The sequence below is a fragment of the Electrona antarctica genome (assembly GCF_951216825.1).
Source record: "Electrona antarctica genome assembly, chromosome: 22".
NCBI classification, from domain to species: Eukaryota; Metazoa; Chordata; class Actinopteri; order Myctophiformes; family Myctophidae; genus Electrona; species Electrona antarctica.
In genome coordinates, this window is record NC_136805.1 from 26,222,955 (window position 1) to 26,245,935 (window position 22,981).

The following is a 22,981-nucleotide window of genomic DNA, read 5'->3' on the forward strand; positions in this document are numbered from 1 at the left end:
CTCATGTGCAACCAAAATTCCCCCTAATACAGATGTGTCTGTGGTATTGTGGTGTAGTAATATAATATTGCTTTTGCTGGAAGCTTTTATCCAAATTGCTTTACAGTACGATGAGTGCATGCATTTGTATCAAGGTCCAACTCAATGGGAGAGGAACCATGTCTATCCTTTAAGGTCCAACTCAATGGGAGAGGAACCATGTCTATCCTTTAAGGTCCAACTCAATGGGAGAGGAACCATGTCTATCCTTTAAGGTCCAACTCAATGGGAGAGGAACCATGTCTATCCTTTAAGGTCCAACTCAATGGGAGAGGAACCATGTCTATCCTTTAAGGTCCAACTCAATGGGAGAGGAACCATGTCTATCCTTTAAGGTCCAACTCAATGGGGGAGGAACCATGTCTATCCTTTAAGGTCCAACTCAATGGGAGAGGAACCATGTCTATCCTTTCCTCATACACTGGCAATTGTTTGGGGACAAATTGGACAGCAAATGTGTGTTGTTTTCACTCAAACCCATGCACCAGTTTAGCCTGTATAATATAATTATATAATTAGGAATATAGTGCTTGCACACGTCATTGATTAAGCAAAACCCTGCTTAGAATTGGCCAAGTGGCCTGTCCTCAGCAGGACCTTTCATCTGGGCTTGGAAGAAACATATTTAATACAAATATTAATACAAGTAGCTTCAACTATTTTTGCCAGATGTTGGATAAGTTTTGCTGGACATATCCTGCTGGATTTCTTTTGGTAACTAAGCAGACCATTACATAAGCCTACATACACAAATTTCCAGTGGATTAAAAGATTATTTAAAAAAAAAAAGGTTACCCTTTGAATAAAAAGTAGGCCAAGATGACAGCAATAGCAGCAGCAGCAGCATATTATTTAATATATTTACACAACCAACGGACAAATCCAGCTGTCAAAACTTACATTACATCATCATGGGTTTCAATTGGTTCTTCGCTCATTGGTGCTCATACTCAATGACTCTTACTTTGTCTTCATTCTTCCATGTTCTCTGTACTGTCACTCTGAACAACTCGTGGTATTGATTGAGTGTGTTTACTTACTTGCACTTAACACTGTCTATAATCACTGTATTGGACTTACACTATGTGACCAAAAGACTATGAGTGATTTTAATTGCTGTTCTTTTTTTCCTGTTAATGGAAATAGTAATGTTACAACAGCTATATGCCATTCTAGACAATTGTGTGCATCCAATTGTTTGGCAACAGTCCCCTGTGCCCACACTCCCCCATATATATATATATATATATATATATATATATATATATATATAATATACATATATTTTGGTTTTTTTACTTTATAAAAAAAATTGTCAGTGTGCAGGCTTTTTCTGTTCATTCTGGTCACAGGGGGATTCATTCGGGAAAAAAGGAAATGGCCTTCCGGCAAACAGTTCCAAGAAAGAGGAAGCACACAATTGTCTAGAATGTCATAGCTGTAGCATGAATATTTTCATTTACTGGAACAAAGGGCAGTAATTTGGAACACCAATTCGAAAGGGACTTTTGGTCATACAGTACAGTGAGTAGTACACAGTACAGTATGTAGTTTACACAGTTTAAAACACACATTCCCCAAATGATCACAAAGCGGATGTGACATCTGTTGTTTAGATCAGATGAGATGAAAAATGTCGGTAGCGTTTAGTCAAATGTTTGTTGTTTTGTGGTAAAGGTTATCGCATTGACTCAGGTTGAGGTGTTTCCTTTGTCTTGCATAACAGGAGCTATACTATAAGTATTAATCCTGCCAAGAAAGGTTTGCTAGTTTGCTACTCATTTCTGTTATTATACTTCTATGATTGTACCTATGATACCAACTAAATCTTAATAGTAGTCTTCAAGGGACAAGAAGGTGGCCACACAGTCGCACACACTGGTAGCCAAAGTACCAATACTTGATTTATAGGACGCCGAGTACAGAAACCAACATTTCGGGAGTTAACTGCCCTCTTCAGGGAAGACGAAGGCAGTTGACTGCGAAAACGTTTGTCTCTGTTAACTGCCCGAAACGTTGGTTTCTGTATTCTGCATCCTATAAATAAATAATTGACACTTTGGCTACCAGTATGTGTGGCCACCACCTTGTCCCTTGAAGATTCAGTTTACTCTCCTGTGGACCGGCAGAACTACTAAATGGACTTTGGTGTGAGTAGCATCTTTGTGCACAGTGTTTGACCAACTAAATCTTAACACACTCTTTCTGTCTCTCTCCCTCCCTCCTCCAGTTCTGCAGTTAAGGCTGCAACAAAGGCGTACCAGAGAGCAACTGGTGGACCAAGGCATAATGCCACGTAAGTGCCAGACCATCACACACATACACAACAGCTTACCTAACTTCTTAACACCATTTTCTTGTGGGAGATATTTTCTCAAGCCCCAATCTAGTCTTGCAGAGAACATTAATTATCTTCTCATCTTTTTTATGATTTTGCAGCTGCTGTTTTTCGTTTTGTCCATTGCTTCTATGTTTTATTCTAAATAAACTAGCCGAAGTGAGATTAGCGTGGGTTTACAACACCAACAAAACAATACCCAGTTGAGTTCATACCGTTTGGTGCGATAAGATTATTCGATAAACAAACACATTGTGTTTGATAGGACAATGTTTACAGTATGTTTGTGTTCACGTAACTGGTCTGTCTTTCTGCTGCAGCTTTAAAGAGTCCGGCAGTTTTCCATGGGCAGATACGCAGCTTGGAGAGAGCCAGGGTAAGACATTCAGCATTTATTTAACCACCTAAACCCTCAATTATCAATTAGCGATAATAGCCGATCTAGAAGCTTGTTGTGAGTTGTGACACATTGTGTAGATTGGTTATTTTGCGTATTTTTGCCAAATGTTAGCACATTTGCCAAATATCCATTTATTATGACATGCCCAGAATAGGGTTCATAATAATACTTACTATAGAAGTTATTGAATTGTTGAGGTGTCAGACAGAGAAAAAGAGAAGTATGGTCAAAAACAAACACTCAAAGCCTTTATGCAAGCAGAAGCAGAACTTTCATTGTATTCTTTCAAAGCAATGCCTTCACATGCCCATGGTTTCAAGACCAGTGTTTTTTTCGTTTTATTGCAGTGAAAGGAAATATCCTTGCCATCAAGGTTATGTGATTCAGGTGTTGATGGGAGACATATGGGAGGCTGATGTAGTTTTCTCTGAGCATGCTGTTTCTATTGTCTGTTGCTTTAGACGGAGAACTTCCTGAAACATAAGATCCGCAGTCGTCCAGAACGAGCAGAGCTGATCAGGATGCACATCCTCCAAGGTACTGGTCTGACATTTGTCTTTATTTACTCGATCCACCTGTTTAAATAGCACTCACCTTGCCCCCTTTAAAACCCTGAATTATACAGGAGTCCAGAGACTTTTAACACCTTGCCTTGCTGTTACATTAGTATTAAAGAGGAAATGTGATGCCTACCCTTAAAGCCCCACACTAGGAAAAGGACGAGTGGGGCAGCTTGGGAGCTGAAAAATTACTCCCACCCACTTTTGCTACAAAAGTGAATGAAATACGTTGTAGCACCAGAATAGAGACACATAATAATCAATACAATAATCCAAACTATCGATAATTACTTAAGACAGTATCTTACTTAGTATCTGTGGGTACATTTATTTATTATGCACCCACAATTGTATCATGCAGATTAGTCATATTATGCACTTTATGCTCTTTTCTCTCTATCCTATTTATTTTGCAATGATGAGCCTGCACAACCAAGAGTTTCACCCACCTTACTTGTATCGTGATGTGACAATAAAGGTTGAGTATCTTGTGTTTGTTTCGACCAGAGACGGGAGCAGAGCCCTCGTTGCAGGCTACCCAGATGAGGTTGAAGAGGGCTCGGCTGGCTGACAACCTGAACGAGAAGTTAGCCCAGCGGCCCGGTCCCTTGGAGCTGGTGGAGAAGAACATCCTGCCTGTAGACTCCACCCTCAAAGAGGCCATTATTGGTGAGGGACACGGGACAATATACATGCACGGAAGATTTATTTACGGTTGATTTTGTTCATGCATGGGTATGAGACACTGGAGCTAAAGCATGTAGAAATCAATCACAACTACCCCTACAAAAAAACTGATGTTTTATACATACTAGGTACGGTATTTAGTACATACTGTACTAGTTGTGACAACGGATTAATAACATACAAAATGTTGACAGTTGAAGGTGATGAGATGGAGACAAAAACTATATTATATGATCATGTCTGACCCCCCCCTGCTCTGTCTACCATCTGTGTTGTCCCAGGCCAGGTGAACTACCCCAAGGTGTTTGACGAGGACAGTTGTGACCCCCTGTCCCCAGAGCAGCCTGCCAGCCAGGAGTCCCAGACCTCGACTCCCTCGCCTGCGGAGAGCAGGACACCGGAGACCCCCTCCTCAGCGACCACCCTGACTCCTCCAGCAATCCCACACACCCCAGTACAGGTAATACAGATGTGCTGCCTGAGAGCAGCACCTTGAACAAAATGTTCACAGTCGTGTACAGTTGCAAGTAAACACAGTCCAAAAGTCCACATTATTTTTCATGGTAGAGCACCCAGGCTAAGTTTAGAATCACACCTGCTACGTCATCACGTAGCAGTATTGACAGTATTGATTGAATCACGTATTGACATAGATATTTGTGATGAATAATTGTGAACGCATACAGTAATCTCGCAAAAGAGCAAAATTTCATTAGTTGTGGTAAAAAGAGATCACAAGATGCAAATACATTGTATTTATTCACAGACTTAAAAGTGTTATGTAACCTGGCTTTTCAGACACTACCAGTCACTACGCAAGGAGCTGCTGACTTCCTGAAAGTCCTCTGCACCAATGAGCAGCCAGTGAGTCGCCCAGTTGCTGCCCCTGTTCAGCCAATCACCACGGTTGCTCCCTCAAAACCTGGCCCGATATTGGTGAAAGTAAGGATTTTCTTTCATCATCAAACCATAATATAACCACTAAATTGATCAATAACTAAATGCTGTTATTTGGGAGAAAGGTTGCATTAATTATTTTAGATTACTTTGGCTGAAACCTGAAAAGAGAATGTCAATAGAGCGTCGCAGTCCCGCCCCCTTTCCAGACCCGGAAAAAAAATCCCCGTTCATTTTCCTCATAGACTTTTCAAAAAGTATTTATTTAAAGACATTTACGCTGCGGACAAAGCCAACTTGATTTGTGACAAATCATGACAATGTATTGGGCCCAATGTATTGGGCCGATCAAATAATTAGAAAGAAGAAGAAAAAGGCAGGTTACAACACTTTTTGTTTTGTTTTTCTTCTTACAAATCAACATATATTGAAGGACAGCAATATATGGCAACTTGAGGTACTCTTCTTTACTTTTAAATCACAACACGAAAATTTGATATCATAGGGGAGCAAAAAACGCTGAAAATGTGGGTATTATTTAAAAAATATTCCTAAAAAAAAACATAATGGAGCTGGGAACTTCTCCTTTGGTCCACCCATTCCTGGGACAAAAGCCCATTGTGGGTGTATGGGATTTTTCACTACCTGCCTGTAGAAGAAAACATGGATGTGGACATGAAAGGGCCTGAAAGACCCACCCACCTCAGATTTTTCTCTATCACTAAACGTGGGTGATATTCACCCGAACACCTGCCTGTAGAAGAAAACATGGATGTGGACATGAAAGGGCCTGAACGACCCACCCACCTCAGACATCAGCAACATTATATATTATATAAGTTACACAAATATAGTTGTCCGGGTGAAAATCACCCAGGTTTAGTGTTCTAGGGTTAAGTAAAAACAATGTCCTCTTTTCTCCCAACTCCTCTTTCCACGTCCGCCACAGCAAAGCCAGCCCAAACACCCATCGGAGAAGAGCCGGAGCAAGAAGGGAAAGGAGCCCAAGCCCAGGGTGAAGAAGTTGAAGTACCATCAGTATGTTCCACCAGACCAGAAGATAGATGTCAGCGAGGCTCAAATGGACTCGTCCTACGCTAGACTACTGCAGCAACAGCAGCTGTTCCTTCAGCTGCAGATCCTGAGCCAGCAACAACAGCATTACAACTACCAGACTATACTACCTGCACCTATAAAGTATGTCAACTCTTTAAAGCATTGATCATTACACCACAACTGAACCTACATTTTCGAAACGTATGTCTGAACAGAACTATCTGTAATCTCTACACTACTTCTGGTATGGCGATGTTGACTAGACTGTTGGCAGAAAATGGCTTCTGCCTTACCTTCGAAACGCCATATTGGCTTTGATTGGATTTGAAACAGTTAACGGCCTCCATGACTCCACATAATGTTTTCCTCTGTTCCAGAACAAAGCGGACCAAAACAACAAAATATTGTTTTCAGCAATCCCGAGGGCCATTGGCTAGTAGTTTCCAATAACAACGGTCTGTCAAAACATATTGATATCTGACAGGATGTTTTGAACGAACACCGGTCATGGCCAGGCTGCCTTTGAACCAGTGCTGTGGTTCCATTGACTACCTCTGCCAATGAGACACGAAGTGAAGGATAGAGGACAGTTTGTTCATATTGAGAGAGGAGGGGTTTTTTCTCCTACTTTTCTCTACTCTCTGTTTTAGTCTACTTTAATTAGTCTTTTGCCTTCTATCCCTCTTCATCTCCTGTCTCTTTCTCTCTGTCTCACCCAAATTAAGTTGTTGAGCAACTAAGGCTTGTAATAATCTGAAACTTCCCAGGCTGTTGTATGTACTGTAATCCAATGCCAAACTAGTCGCCCATTTACCAACTCGCCCCGGGCGTACAGCCGGCGGAACTGCTCAGCCTTCCTAAAGTAACCTAAGTAAATTATGCTTAAACGATAAACCTAACCTTGATCTCAGTAAAACTATGCCTAAACCTAACCCTATTCCTAAACTTAACCCCAGTAAAACTATGCCTAAACCTAACCCTATTCCTAAACTTAACCCCAGTAAAACTACGCCTAACCCTAAACTTATTTGTAACCTTATTCTCAGTAAAACAAAATAAAGAATACAAGAACCGGCGCACCGGAGCGGTCGGCATGAGGTCGGTGGAAAAGAACGAGGGCGAGATGGATTATGGGCGACGGTACCTGATACCCTGTAATTACTCTCATCTCTTGACATCTCTTGTTCTCTCTCTCTCTTTCTGTCTTTCTGTCTTTCCATGTCTTCTTCTCCCTCCCTCCACATTTCTTATTCCCTTCTTTCCAATATATCACTTTAATTTCCTCCCTTTCTTTATACCCCCTTCCTGCTCACTGTCTCTGATCTCCCCTCTACTTCTCCTCGTTTGCATCTTCTGTTTTACTCATCCTCTCTCTCCCTCCGTCACTGCAGGGCAGAGGCCCAGAGCCCCGGTGCCAACGGCCTGCCAACCTCCATCATGGTTTCCCTGCCGACTGCACCTCCTCCGCCCTCCACTCCGGTCCAGCAGCGGCCCAGCAGCACCTCCTCCCTGTCCAACCGCAAGCCGGGCATCCTGCCTGCCAACCTGGAGGAGATGAAGGTATCAAGACATCATCATGCTTTTGCTGTGCAAATACTGTATTTAGCTGGTTCCCCAAACATTGTAGCTCGATACCCAAAAGAGAGGTGTGTGTGTGTGTGTGTGTGTGTGTGTGTGTGTGTGTGTGTGTGTGTGTGTGTGTGTGTGTGTGTGTGTGTGTGTGTGTGTGTGTGTGTGTGTGTGTGTGTGTGTGTGTGTGTGTGTGTGTGTGTGTGTGTGTGTGTGTGTGTGTGTGTGTGTGTGTGTGTGTGTGTTCGCTCTGAAATGACATGAAGCCAGGATAATGGCTGGGGCTGCTATTGTTGTCATTCCACACAATGTTTCCACTGTGGGCCTGTGAAGTTTCACTGTGCTGTGAAGACTCAGTGTGTAGGGGAAGAAACCATACTGTGGTGAACAGCTTCAACTTTATGCCATTGATAGGCCCCAAAGATTATTTTATTTCCTAATCTTTACTAAGATATATGGTCATATGAGACAGCATAGTTATTATGGTTATGGTGGGGTTTGACCATGGCCGCGGGAAGATATTTACAGTAGGAGGTGCTGAACCTTCAGTAGGGGGTGCGCGCGCGTGCACGCGCCTTGCCTCGTGCACGCTCATTTTCACACAGAAAAGTGGCTTATACTTAACCTCAACACACGCATGAGCAAACTGACACTGTGCACTTCATGAAGACATACAATATGTATTGTAATGAATCTGTACTTTAAGGTTTACTGCCTGCTTTTCAAATTAGTTTTTGTGGTGAAATAGGTACTCAAATAATATTCCTGCTTGACATTAAACTCGCTGAAACAAACTGCTGTCTCTGGCTTAACCTCTATCTATAGCATCATTAGAAAGGGCTGATTGTAAAGACTGGTGAGTCATTTGATGTCTTCTGTTCCAGGTGGCTGAGTTAAAAATGGAGCTGAAACTTCGCGGCCTCCCCGTGTCGGGAACTAAAACCGAACTGATGGAGAAACTAAAACCCTTCCAGGAAAACCCCAACACCCCTTCCAAAGTCTCCGCTGTCCCCATGGAGGTCACCCCGGAGATCACGAGCTCCACCCCTCCGGTCTCCCCCTTCCCCGCCAGCTCCTCCTCCACTCCAGTCCCGCAGGACGTGGGCATGTTCGAGGCCCTGCCTCCGGACCTTCAGATGGTGATCCTGGGTCGTGTGGAGGCCGGATCCTCCCCGCTGGCGGCCTCGCAGGGCCGGGTCCCGGAGGAGAAGGACAGGAGGCTGCACGAGAAGGAGCGCCAGATTGAGGAGCTGATGAGGAAGCTGGAGCAGGAACAGCGGCTGGTGGAGGATCTCAAGATGCAACTGGAGGTGGAGAAGAGAGGCCAGGGAGTGGCCAGCTCTGACCTTGTCCCCACCTCTGTGCCCTCCGCCATGAACTCGAGCCTGGTTAAATCGGAGGGCAGGGTTTTGTCAAACTGTTCCTTCGTTGCCTCTCCCATCCCTACCTCTCTCCAAGCCCCGCAGGCTCTGAAGCTGGAGGATGTGACTGTATCTTCTGCCAAACCAGCCCGACCTCAACCCCAGTCCCAGCAACAACAGACGCAAATGATCCCCCAGGTTCAGCAGCAACCGTCAGCCCAGCTACTCCCCCAGCCCCAGGCCCAGAGAACGTCCCACATCTCACAGCGGGTCTCCCAGGCTCAGCTAAGCCCCAACCTCCAGGCTCGCCCTCAGCAGGCCCAACAGGCAGCACCCAGCCTGCAGCAGTTCTTCATCAGCCACCAGGGTGGCGTGTCCCAGGTACTGGGTCAGCCACAGACCCTGTTTACCAGCACGGGTCAAACCCAGACGCTGCTGACCACAGCTGGCCAGTCCACGACACAGATCTTGCTCCCTGTGTCACTGCCCAGCAGTGCCACCACCATCCAGCGGCCCACCACCACCGTCAAACTGCAGGTACAATATACCATAGGATTATCATTGTATACCCATATCATATCAATATACCATAGGATTATCATTGTATACCCATATCATATCAATATACCATAGGATTATCATTGTATACCCATATCATATCAATATACCATAGGATTATAATTGTATACCCATATCATTTTCTCAAAGCATCTAATTCTGACTTTGGGGTGCTTGATTTTTTTTAAAGAAATCCCTCAAATTAGATGAGACTTGAATGATCGATTTGTGTAGTGCAGTGATGCTCAATCTTTTTAATTTCAAGCATTCCCAGTTTGATGTGCATTATGCCACAGGCCCATTTGGTAGCATTGGTCTCCGAGACCGTAATTCACTGTGTAATTTTCTCAAAGTTAATTTATCTTGTACACATTTTAGTTCCATGTACACTTGGAGTCCCATGAGGAATTGGATTGATTGATTGAATATTTTAGTGGCAATTTAAAAGTACAGCAGTATGATACAAAAGCCAAATGGATTAACCACAAAGAAATCGAGCACCCAGCCATTGCGACGGCAAAGCCTGGGAAAAAGAAAACGACGTGTTTTTATTTACGCATCTTAAATTGCCTTGCTTGTACAGTTTGGCTTACTTAACTGTGAAGCGCCAGAAATAGGCGTCTGAAACAGAGGGTTTAACCACTGGATTGTGTTCTCTTTCCTCCCCTGAATGTGAATGTCAGCCGATGCTGCAGGCCACAGTGTCCAGCCCTGCCCAGGGCCTGGCCCAGCTACAAAGCACCACCATGGACACGACACCCAGCCAGCAGCTGGCCAACCACAACCACATGTTACAGGTCAGACACAGCACCGGTGCACTGGCAGACCTCTGTGACCAGTATTGGCGTGTCTCTTGCTTTAGCTAGCAGCCATATGACTTTTGCAGGATATGACTTTTGTTCATGCATAATGTGCACACTTGACTGATTTCAGTGAACTGTGCTCTTTATACTCAAATATACAGTTAGAGTAACAGTATGTCCCACATCAACAATCATCAAAACGAGATGCTGCAACAAGAGGTTTATCCTCCATTCATTTTGTTTTGTTTTGTTTTTGAAAAACTGATACCTTTAACTACTTTGTCTTGTCCCTACAGACCCTGACAGTGCACACTAATACTAGCTCGGAGAACCAGAGCAGGTCTGACTTGAATCCCCAGTCCTTCCTGAGCAGTTCCCCAGAAAACAGACTCTCTCCGCGGGCTTCACCCAACCACTGTACCATCTCCAACGGCCCGCTCAGAAAGGTAGGGCTCACAACGCATCATATTGTGTATTATCTTCTTTCTGTACATGGATGGCCTCTGCCACTCTGGTTGGCACTGAAAGAACGACTAGTACTGTAGTACTAGAGTACTGTAAAAGGAATGTTGCGGTATCTATGTATTATGTTTTATTCTCTTGCAACTTCGTGTTAGGGTTTTAATGGCTCTCGTGTTTTCTCGCATCTGTCAAACTTTCTGTGCCTTACTTTTTCTCCCCCCTCTCTCTCTCTCCCTCTCTCTCTCTCCCACAGTGTCCCTCTCCAACTCAGCCTGCCTTCATCATCCATTCCTCCTCTCTAGTCAGCCAGGCCCCCAAGACCAGAGAGCCTCCACGCTACGAAGATGCGGTCAAACAAACCCGCAATTTGCACATCAACAACATCTCGCAGGTCTGAAATACATGCTGTACACATTGCTGCACACACACTAATATTATTCAAGGACATTGAAGAAATACTGACAGGATGTACACACACACTGTTTTTCTCCTCATCAGCTTTCAGTCAGTAGCCTTGAGGCACTGTTAGGCTATTTTTCACATCTCTCCACTTCTTCCTAACTAAAAGGCTCTTTTCTCAGGTTCCCACGGCAACAAGCCAGCAAATGGATGACTTGTTCGACATTCTGATCGAGAGTGGAGGTACACACACATACACACAGCCACACACACACACACACACACACACACACACACACACACACACACACACACACACACACACACACACACACACACACACACACACACACACACACACACACACCCTGACAGATGGTAGTATGATGAAAGTCACAATGCCCCAGTTCCACTAAACTGAACAATGCCCCAGTTCCAACTAAACTGTTGGTTTTCGCAGAACAACATTAAAAGTTATACTATAGGGAAAGTATTCTGAAAATGAATAAAGAAAAGACAATAATACATCCACAGAGCTTTTGAAAAGGTGTGGAATAAAGGTATTGCTTTCTCCAAAAAGTATGATTGTGAAATAATCATTTAAATGTTGTCAGACTGATAGATCAAAGTATGATTTGTTCACCTCTGTAAGCTGAAAGCTGACGGTCACCACTGCCCATGTTTCATTGAGTAAGATCCTTAATACCCTAAATATATTTTTGCATTCAGCCATTGCATTACAATATTGCAGACTACATGCCTTTTCCATCTTATAGGGGAATCGTGAACCTTATCAAACAGAGGTGTTGTAAAAGTGTGACATCTAGTGGCTGCCGGAATGTTGTCTATTGTTCCTTTAATCTTCATTATATTCACAATAAGCTCCTTTCCTTTCCTTGCCTCTCCTCTCGTTTCCAGAGATCACCCCGTTCATCCAGCAGGACGCTGCTAACACTCTCCCCAAGCCCCTCCCAGTGACGGCCAGCATCACCACCCTCCCGGTCAACACGGTCCTCTGCAGGCCGCCGCCGCAGATCCAGGTGGCGCCACCGCCCACCCTGAGCCCCGCGGCGGACCCCTGCATGCCCCCCAGCCTCTCCTCTCTGGCCTCGGACAACCAGCTGGAGGCCTTCCTGGAGAGCACCCTGGGTGGCACGGCCCCCGTGTCAGACCCACGCACCTTGGGCCTGATGGAGGAGCTGCACGCGCAGCTCATGGACCAGCAGCCCTACTCGCCCATGGACACGTCCGAACTGTCCTTCTGTGATTCCTCCTCCCCTTCCTCCTCGCTCAACATGGGCCTGTCCGACCCCACCCTGGACAACATGGAGTGGCTGGACCTCACCATGCCTCCGGGCCCCGCGGGGGGGCTCGCGCCCCTGGGGATGCCCACGGACTTCCTGGACGCGCAGGACCTGCAGCTACACTGGGATTGAGGGATTGAGAGAGAGCATTTGATGGACAGAAAAAGGGGCCGAAATAAGGACGGGATGAGTAACTAAGCAACCAGCAGACAAGAGCAGAACTTAGATAGAGGTGTGGATTTAGGAGTGGTAGAACTGATTGTCAGAGGATGAGGAGGAAGGAGTCTCCTGATGACGCCTCATTCTGCACCATATCTCTGGTACATTCATGCAATAACAGTCATTCACTAGCTGTCCTACAACCACCTGCAGCATAGGCAGTACACTGAAGTCGGTAGATTTACAAGCGAGAATTTGCACAACATTAGTTGACAAAGAACAAAAGTTACATAAATTGTTGCACAGCCAATAGATGTCACATACACAATAGCCTTAGGAGTGTTCTTTTAACTCTGAGTGCAAAGGTGGACCCATACGGATACATGCTTACATTTTCAGAGTTAAATGAACACTTTGCAGATTTGACTATGTATGATGATCAACATCATACACTTTGCTTTTAGATTAAAAGGTATATCAAGGACAGAAAATATATTTTTTCTTTTTAAACAACGTGGATTCAAAGAGATTAATTGTGCAGAAAAAAAAAGTCTCTGTATGTAAATACTGTACACACCACACTCTGCTAGACTGCAGTGTCGCTATGGAGAGCCTGGGTATTATGGGTTGCTCAGATGTTTCCCCTTTATCCCACCAGTGGTTTGGCTGGTTGCTAAGAAAATATCATCAGCTGAGAACACACATGCCTGACCCGGAGTGTTTGTGACCTACAGCCAGAATGTTAATCTGTGTTTCTGCGTTACCACAGTAACACAACAGAAGTGTGGGCAGATATTCCCGACAGTACTACACGGTTTGGACCTAGTTGACAGCCCAAGCATATCCTATCCGTATACTAGGTCTCAGAGGCTGACAGGTTTACGCAGACTTCTTTTGTGCCACTCTGCCCCACAAAGTCAAACGGCAGTAACTCATCTTAAAGGATGTTTGTAAAGGCAGTTTGGGTTGGACTCACTGGACAGTTAAAGCACAGTGGCAGGAAGTACAGAGCCCCAGAGGACATGACATGACCCATCCTGCTCTGCATTAGGGAAACCACCCTAAAATGGAGGAAGTATTTCCCTGCAAAAGGCATGTTCTTAGTCTGGGATCAGATCTACGTTAATCTGTGTTGGTAGTCGTCAGCCCTATACTGTATATGGGCTTTATCTTGTCATGCATATTGTGACAACCACTGGCCTGATGAAAATGGAGTTGCATGTTCATTTGAAACACTTTCAAATCGCTAGAAAGCCTTGATTGTTACCACTACAGTACACACATATGGAGTGAGACGATATTCATTGGATCATTTCCTTGAATTATTGAAATGGACAAAAAGGTGTATGGGAGACTCGTCTCCCATATTTTGGACTCCTACATTTGTAAGGGTGCTCAATCTTTAGGCCTGTCTGCAAATCACGGTGCAGAGCCAGGCAACCTCACTCATGCAGTGAGAAGTATGAGAACGATTCTCCATCAAGCTTCTATTCACACTGGTAAACTTGCACAGTACATGTATAACACACAGACTATGCGTGTCCCGGCCAATCCAATTCATCACAGTATTGGAGAGGGCTTTTCTTTTTTATTCCAACCTTTCACCGAGGTCCAACGAGATCAACTGTCTATTGAGAACAAAGACTCAAATTCCTGACGAGTGGATGCTCTTCCCATTCTGCGAGAACTATGCACTAATAAAGGTTCAAGGCAATCTGGCGGCACGCCTCGCTCGAACGTTACACCCCAGAACAAGGAAATGTGAAATATTTCTGAATTTGAGGCGATCAGTTAAACGACAAAACGATCACCATAAATGGTGTGACAGCAAATTGTGATGACATGCCAGTCACCACCTCCTCTGGTCTGGAGACCTCAACACTTCTTTGTCCAGCCATTATCTTTATTCTGAATGTATTCTTAAACGGGCGCTTTAAAAGTTTAAGACTTAAGACTTTCCTCACATTGTTGGCAGCTGTTCCTTTTTTTTTTCTTGTGATGGATAACTTGCGTACAACAGTGGCACGGGAACAAAAGACAGTGTATAGGACACACAACGTGGGCAATAGGTCTGTATAGGTGTATGCTGCAGATTGTAACACATTGTAATGTGGCATAAAGTGCTCTTCAGACAAGGGGATATGTGTATCGAACTGTCCTGAAGTATCTCTGCACGTATCTGTGCGTGCGTGATTGTGTGTGCGTGCGTGTGTGTGACTGAGTTTGACTGGTCTGTGGCAGTTACCCAAACGTTATTCGCATAAGAAATATTTGAAGAAATATTAGTCTGTTTGACCACTTAAACACTACAGTATATACTTAGTTGAATGTAAAATACAATTAAATAGCCTATCTTCAAGCTCACAGCATGACATGATGCGTTGTGGGCTTGTAGATCAGCTGCATTTTGAGCTTGTGGATTGGCTATTTTCAGCAAAGTAAAGCAAAAACCGAAAAGTCAATAGTATAGACTATTAGAGTATAGCCCTCAGTCAAATAGAGTTTAGGTTGTGAAAAGGGCTGGCAAACTCTGGGTTTTGAGGAGAAGGGAAGTAGTTCCCACTTCCCAGTAGAACTATCAGACCTGATTAACACCCACAGCGATCCAAAACGTTTTTGAGAACTATAATATTTTTTTTCTACTGGGAGCTGTGTGTGTGTGTGTGTGTGTGTGTGTGTGTGTGTGTGTGTGTGTGTGTGTGTGTGTGTGTGTGTGTGTGTGTGTGTGTGTGTGTGTGTGTGTGTGTGTGTGTGTGTGTGTGTGTGTGTGTGTGTGTGTGTGTGTGTGTGTGTGTGTGTGTGTGTGTGTGTGTGTGTGTGTGACTGACTGTGAGAGTGTGTGTGTGTGTGTGTGTGTGTGTGTGTGACTGACTGTGAGAGTGTGTGTGTGTGAGTGTGACTGACTGTGAGAGTGTGTGTGTGTGAGTGTGACTGACTGTGAGAGTGTGTGTGAGTGTGACTGACTGTGAGAGTGTGTGTGAGTGTGACTGACTGTGAGAGTGTGTGTGAGTGTGACTGACTGTGAGAGTGTGTGTGAGTGTGACTGACTGTGAGAGTGTGTGTGAGTGTGACTGACTGTGAGAGTGTGTGTGAGTGTGACTGACTGTGAGAGTGTGTGTGCGTTAACTCGACACTGTGTGACTTTGTCTTCCTGTCTGTTGTTCTGCATGTCTGTGTTTATCTCTGTGTGCTGCATGATTGTTTTTATGTCTTCAAATGTTGAGCCTTGTTTTCCCTCGGCCATGGCCCTTCAGCTGTCTGAACATATGTGATGTTGAGCCTTGTTTTCCCTCGGCCATGGCCCTTCAGCTGTCTGAACATATGTGGTGTTTTAGTGTTCATACAGATAAACCAAATCACTTGCTATCCAGCTTATGTAATTGATATACCATGCTTCTTAAATGGCTTCTGATGACTGTTGTCTGTCTGTCCTGACCGGTGTTAAAGTCAAGACACCCCAATGTGGGGGACAGTACAAGTAAATGAAGGCAAGATCTCGGTTTGGTCTGTGACCGTTTCAATGTGGGCTGTAGAATTTGGTCTTGCCACTTTAAAATCACACTTACTGAAGTATTTCAGTCAAGATATTCTCATCAATTCTGCATAGGGCTGATACTGACTCACTTTATTATACCACTTTTGGAATATACGTCTGCTTTTATTTTATTTTTTAATTTGGAATTCATTTTAAATAATTCAAAATCCTATCTACCTTACGCTGTTACATCCTTGTATGCTTGAGCAATAACTGATTGGTCCATAGTGCCACAGTGTTGCCCAATCATGTGCCACAAGGGGCCAAACCTATGCAGTTTTAAATTCCTACCAAGCTACACCTGCTTCGAGGTGGTGTGAATTTGTCTAATCCCTCAGTTTAGGGCCCTCTGTGGCACAAGAATGGACACCACAGTGTTGGTACATTTTCATTGAAACCCTTTCACTGATATTTAAGGGTCAACAAAGGGTTAAATAAGGGTATTATTCTTACATGAAAAAATGCAGATGGCAATACATTTTGAGTGCCGTGTAAAATTGGTCAGCTGTTTTTTCTTGAAAAATGCCAGGGGCCAAGCCTACATTCATCACGAACTGACAAGAAAATAAAATATATGGTGCTTTTTGTTCCTCAGATAAAAACACTAATAATCATAAGGAGAGATTAATGCCAAATATTGCACGTAGAGTACAGCGTGTACTACCAAAAGCTTGTCTGCTTCTGAGCTGTTTTTATTTTGCCGTATGTAGGAGGCACAGAAAGAGTGAGTTGCTCATTTCTGATTATTTTAACCTCTAGGGGAATTTGTCGTCCACAGTGTTGTTGTTTTGTCTTTTCGTTTATTTGTTGTAAGTGTTAGCTGTAGGGCCGTCAAAGTACAATATATACACGTTTATTTTTCTTTTGCCAAATATGGCAGTGGAGCATATTATCACATAGATTATCTTAATTTCACACATTTGTTTTTCTATTTATCACTTTTTTTGGAGTGTGTAAAAGAAAAAAATCATAATCGTTTTCAACATATGTCAATGAAAGTTTTATCTGTATATCTTTGGTTTTTAGATTGTTGTACTTTTGGATTTTTCTTCTTTTTTTTTACTTTAAATATAAGGCGTATGAATACAAAACTGTTGTCAGCATTCTAGAATGTATTTCATCCTAGACCTTTTTTTTTTTTTTTTTTTTTTTTCATGAATGGACCATGTGATGCCACTTCCCATGGGGTGCTCTGTCATGAGTCATGTTTATGGACGGACCACTTAAAAGCAATAAGTCTCGATGGCTGATCTCCCTTTATATACAGTGCTGTATGTGAGATCCTGCCTTGTACTTGATGCGTAGAGCCTTCACCACATAAGTACTGCAAAACTAGTTCCAGACAGAGCACTTCATACAGGCGTGGAGCGTGGTGCATTTGCACTCTAAATTCAGAATTTTATAGGGAAGTTCTTCACAAATCCAAAGGGAACAGATGAGCACTTTATTGTTTTGATTGATTGATTGATTGAGTGAATACTTTATTAACAAAAGAAAAACGGTTTTCCACCCGGCAGCTGCAACTACAGTTGGGTGCCACCGATATTGTCCCTTATCATTTGACCCATTTAGGCCTGCCTCAAAATTTAAAGAAATCCTTCTAAATCCTCCAGTTTTCAAAAATAGCAGACCTACAAGCTCGTAGCGCGCCACTCGGTGGTGCGCTATGAGCTTGTAGATCTGCTATTTTTCAATAGCTAAATTATAACATAATGTTTAAAACACCAAAAGGGGTTCCCGCCCAAAATGGGTTAACTGTCCTTTTGCGCAGATCACGCAAACCTCAGCAAAAAGAAAAGGACAATATCGATGGCCTCCAACTGTATCTAACGGCTATATCTTGTGCCACCCCCTTATCCCTAAAATGATTTGCCAAATGTACTATTTTAAAACATTTTAAATGGCTGATCTACAAGCTCACAACGTGTCAATGTAGATTGGCTAGTTGAACTATTTTAAAATGTTTAATGTAGTAAAAAGTGGCAAATACGTTTAGGGAGTAAGGGGCTGGCGCAAGATAGGGGCCTAAGTTCTGCCAGGCCTTTGCTGAACCACATCCGTTTCGGTTTTCAATGAACCATTGGTGTCCCTATTTTGGCTATGTCCTTATAGGGACACATTTTCAAAGAAATTGTAAAAAATAAATCTACAAGATGCAACACATTGTGAGTTTGTATAGATCTGCACACTATTGTACAATACAAGTATAAAATAGGGCTCAAGTGGCATTTCATAGGAAAATAATGCCAGGATACTGACGGAGGAACTGAACTGTAGTTTAGCCGCTTGACTTTTATCAAGATTCATAGTGTGTGGGGCGGGGGGGGGGGGGGGGGGGGGGGGACTGAGGCAACATGATGTTTTATCATTAATGTCCACTGACAACCATCATATTATACTCTACTATACATCACTGCCCCATGCCTCTTGTGATGTTTGTATGCCATATGTTTTGCACATTGTGTACATATATAGATGTAATGCATATTTTTATACATGTGTAATGCATCCATCAGCTCTATTTTGTAAATAATTCTTCAAAAATGTGTATATACAAGTACTGTATGTCTTTATGTGTCATTAAACGATTGGTGTACTGTGAAAAGCCTCCATGTGACAACGTTTCATTGATTGTAATTACTTAATCAAAATAATTCAAATAATCTACTTCTATACTGTGTGTGTGTGTGTGTGTGTGTGTGTGTGTGTGTGTGTGTGTGTGTGTGTGTGTGTGTGTGTGTGTGTGTGTGTGTATTGCAACAACTAACGCATCTGGATTCAAGGCAAACATGTCCACTGTAAGATGAACATTTTAAAGTTTGAATGGGGTTTCTAGGTGTATGTACGTAGGACTAGTAGCATGCCAAAGTTTGTGCTATTGCCATTGAGAATGCATTGTGCATTTAAGTTAAATAACTCAGAAACTACAAAACATTTCAAAGTAAAAAGTTCCAGCATCAAAGATGGGACTTGAAGCTGTGGCCTCCAGAGTCCCAGGCAGGCTCTTTACCCAGTGAGGCAATGTGCTGGCTGTGTACAAAAAACAAATAGATAATTGACAGAAAAGCCAGAGGTAATTTGAACTTTTCAAGGCTCGAATAAAAAAATAAAAACTCAAAAGCACCAGGAGACATCTGCTGAATGCCCAAAGGTGCCTTGGCTCAATGGTGTGGTGCGCTTGATCGGTTGCCTCTGCTAAAGACAGTTGGCAGGTTCAAGTCCCATGTCACAAGGTATACGGAGGACCATCGGGACCTCTCTCCCCCTGTTTCCTGAGAAGTAACGGTGGGGTGTTATGTCTGAAAGAACCCTGTCCAGCTAAAGTTTTACCATAAAAATGTCCAATTTATAATAGAGAGTATGCGCATGCTTAAAGTGAATGGCACATCGAGTGGCAAATCGAGTGGCAAAGCGAGTTTAACATTGTTTAATGTTGTTTAATGCAATCAGATAAGACTTTTCTGTGTGGATGTATGGGCTGTCAAGGCCAGAAAGTAGTTTTTGCCACTCAGTAGGCGTTCCTGCATAACTTCCTGGTTTGATGATGATGTCACACGCATACCCTCTATACTCTTACCACCTCTCAGTCTGCCCTTTTCCAACTGGCCTGGAAGCCAGACATAAAAAAGGGACTTTCCCACCAAGTTTTGGGGCACCAATCAGGGCCCAGTATGCAAATACACAGACTATTCTGTCAGATGATGGGCCAAAACCATGAACAAAAAAAAGATGAAAAAACTACACACTATAGTACTTTTTTTTAAACGTAGAAAATCAAGAACTAGACTATTCTGACTATTCTATAAGTCTACAAGACTATTCGGTCGGATGATGGGCCAAAATGCATTGCAATTTTATTTTTAAACGTTTGACCTAATTCTTATCTGTAAAATGTTAGGTGGACAGGGTTCTTTCAGACATAAGCCCCAACGGTTACTTATCAGGAAACAGGGGTAGAGAGCACCGTCTCCCGATGGTCCATCCCAGCACCTTGATGACATGGGACTTGAACCTGCCAACTGTCTGTAGCAGAGGGAACCGAATCAACCAATATCAAGCACACCATGCCATTGAGCCAAGGCACCTTGGGGCATTCAGCAGATGTCTCCTGGTGCTTTTGAGTTTTTATTTTGTATTCGAGCCTTGAAAAGTTCAAAGTACTAGAGCATTGTGCTATATAGCAGCAATGGGACTTGAACATGGAATGTCCGTACAGAGAGACTGATCATTAGACCATTGCACCATCAGTCAGACACCCGCAGCCAAAGTCTCCTGGTAATTGTGTTTGTTGGCCTTCAGTTAGTAAAGTTGAAACACTCCAGCATTAAACTATAGGCGAACAGGGATTTGAACATGTAGAGCTGTATTAACTGAAGCCTATTGTAGCAGGGGCTCACAGCCCCAGCCTGATGACCTCTCATATCTCCCCTGCGCCATAGGCAACTGCTTTGGTTTAGTGGTTAGGATGTTGGCCTAACTGAAGCCTAACACACAAAAGATCACTTCAAAAGTACCAGGAGACTTTGGCTGAGAGCGTCTGACTGATGGCGCAGTGGTCTAATGATGAGTCTTTCAGTACAGGCTTTCTGTGGTCAAGTCTCATTCAATGCTGCAGTAACTTGAACTTTTCAAGGCTCGAATAAAAAAATAAAAACTCAAAAGCACCAGGAGACGTCTGCTGAATGCCCAAAGGTGCCTTGGCTCAATGGTGTGGTGCGCTTGATCGGTTGCCTCTGCTACAGACAGTTGGCAGGTTCAAGTCCCATGTCATCAAGGTGCTGGAGGACCATCGGGAGACGGTGCTCTCTCCCCCTGTTTCCTGAGATGTAACGGTTGGGGCTTATGTCTGAAAGAACCCTGTCCAGCTAAACTTTTACCATGAAAATGTCCAATTTAACATACTCTTACCAGCTCTCAGTGTGCCCTTTTCCAACTGGCCTGGAAGCCAGACATAAAAGAGGGACTTTCCCACCAAGTTTTGGGCCACCCAGTATGCAAATACACAGACTATTCTGTCAGATGATGGGCCAAAACCATGAACTATAGTATGTCGTTTTTTCATCATTTTCATATTTGTTTTTTAAATCGTTGCGAAAACCATGGACTATAGTTCATGGTTTTTGCGACGATTACAAAAAAAGATGAAAATGATTAAACAAATATACTATAGTGTGTAGTTTTTTCATCGTCAAAAGTCAAGAAAAATGACATTGCCATTGTCGACGATTATAATCGGGGCCCAGTATGCAAATACACTGACTATTCTGTCAGATGAAATACACGGACTATTCTGTCAGATGATGGGCCAAAATGCATTGCTATTTTATTTGTAAACGTTTGACCTAATTCTTATCTGTAAAATGTTAGGTGGACAGGGTTCTTTCAGACATAAGCCCCAGCGGTTACTTATCAGGAAACAGATGGTCCATCCCAGCACCTTGATGACATGGGACTTGAACCTGCCAACTGTCTGTAGCAGAGGGAACCGAATCAACCAACATCAAGCACACCATGCCATTGAGCCAAGGCACCTTGGGGCATTCAGCAGATGTCTCCTGGTGCTTTTGAGTTTTTATTTTGTATTCGAGCCTTGAAAAGTTCAAAGTATAGAGCATTGTGCTATATAGCAGCAATGGGACTTGAACATGGAATGTCCGTATAGAGAGACTGATCATTAGACCATTGCACCATCAGTCAGACACCCTCAGCCAAAGTCTCCTGGTAATTGTGTTTGTTGGCCTTCAGTTAGTAAAGTTGAAACACTCCAGCATTAAACTATAGGCGAACAGGGATTTGAACATGTAGAGCTGTATTAACTGAAGCCTATTGTAGCAGGGGCTCACAGCCCCAGCCTGATGACCTCTCATATCTCCCCTGCGCCATAGGCAACTGCTTTGGTTTAGTGGTTAGGATGTTGGCCTTCCGTGCGGGGGACCTGGGTTCGATTCCCGGCTGTTACACTAACATGCAAAAGAAGACCTCAACAGTGCTAAGAAACATCTGATTAATATGATTCTGTGTTATCTTCACTTTACTAACTGAAGCCTAACACACAAAAGATCACTTCAAAAGTACCAGGAGACTTTGGCTGAGAGCGTCTGACTGATGGCGCAGTGGTCTAATGATGAGTCTTTCAGTACAGGCTATCTGTGTTCAAGTCTCATTCAATGCTGCAGTAACTTGAACTTTTCAAGGCTCGAATAAAAAAATAAAAACTCAAAAGCACCAGGAGACGTCTGCTGAATGCCCAAAGGTGCCTTGGCTCAATGGTGTGGTGCGCTTGATCGGTTGCCTCTGCTACAGACAGTTGGCAGGTTCAAGTCCCATGTCATCAAGGTGCTGGAGGACCATCGGGAGACGGTGCTCTCTCCCCCTGTTTCCTGAGATGTAACGGTTGGGGCTTATGTCTGAAAGAACCCTGTCCAGCTAAACTTTTACCATGAAAATGTCCAATTTAACATACTCTTACCAGCTCTCAGTGTGCCCTTTTCCAACTGGCCTGGAAGCCAGACATAAAAGAGGGACTTTCCCACCAAGTTTTGTGCCACCCAGTATGCAAATACACAGACTATTCTGTCAGATGATGGGCCAAAACCATGAACTATAGTATGTCGTTTTTTCATCATTTTCATATTTGTTTTTTAAATCGTTGCGAAAACCATGAACTATAGTTCATGGTTTTTGCGACGATTACAAAAAAAGATGAAAATGATTAAACAAATATACTATAGTGTGTAGTTTTTTCATCGTCAAAAGTCAAGAAAAATGACATTGCCATTGTCGACGATTATAATCGGGGCCCAGTATGCAAATACACTGACTATTCTGTCAGATGAAATACACGGACTATTCTG

General features: G+C 43.3%; 1 protein-coding gene and 2 long non-coding RNA genes across 3 annotated transcripts in view; 2 read left to right on the forward strand and 1 right to left on the reverse strand.

Annotated features, from left to right (window-relative positions):
• mrtfba (myocardin related transcription factor Ba) overlaps positions 1-15,205 on the forward strand; it is a 37,690-nt gene extending 22,485 nt beyond the window's left edge. Inside the window, exons 4-17 of the mRNA XM_079492085.1 lie at positions 2,270-2,335; positions 2,698-2,753; positions 3,239-3,314; positions 3,845-4,006; positions 4,306-4,484; positions 4,823-4,966; positions 5,871-6,118; positions 7,369-7,537; positions 8,431-9,444; positions 10,149-10,262; positions 10,565-10,714; positions 10,984-11,121; positions 11,312-11,372; positions 12,048-15,205. Coding sequence (XP_079348211.1) covers positions 2,270-2,335; positions 2,698-2,753; positions 3,239-3,314; positions 3,845-4,006; positions 4,306-4,484; positions 4,823-4,966; positions 5,871-6,118; positions 7,369-7,537; positions 8,431-9,444; positions 10,149-10,262; positions 10,565-10,714; positions 10,984-11,121; positions 11,312-11,372; positions 12,048-12,565 — 3,095 coding nt within the window. The 3' untranslated portion in view covers positions 12,566-15,205. The remainder of the gene's footprint in view (positions 1-2,269; positions 2,336-2,697; positions 2,754-3,238; positions 3,315-3,844; positions 4,007-4,305; positions 4,485-4,822; positions 4,967-5,870; positions 6,119-7,368; positions 7,538-8,430; positions 9,445-10,148; positions 10,263-10,564; positions 10,715-10,983; positions 11,122-11,311; positions 11,373-12,047) is intronic.
• Positions 15,206-17,288: 2,083 nt separating this feature from the next.
• Positions 17,289-18,050, reverse strand: LOC306914873. Its single transcript, XR_013788752.1, has 2 exons — positions 17,977-18,050; positions 17,289-17,678 (listed from the first exon to the last, which is right to left on the reverse strand). It is a non-coding gene; the product is annotated as an uncharacterized lncRNA (long non-coding RNA).
• A 284-nt stretch (positions 18,051-18,334) lies between these two features.
• Positions 18,335-18,735, forward strand: LOC306914874. Its single transcript, XR_013788753.1, has 2 exons — positions 18,335-18,437; positions 18,477-18,735. It is a non-coding gene; the product is annotated as an uncharacterized lncRNA (long non-coding RNA).
• Positions 18,736-22,981: the final 4,246 nt, after the last annotated feature.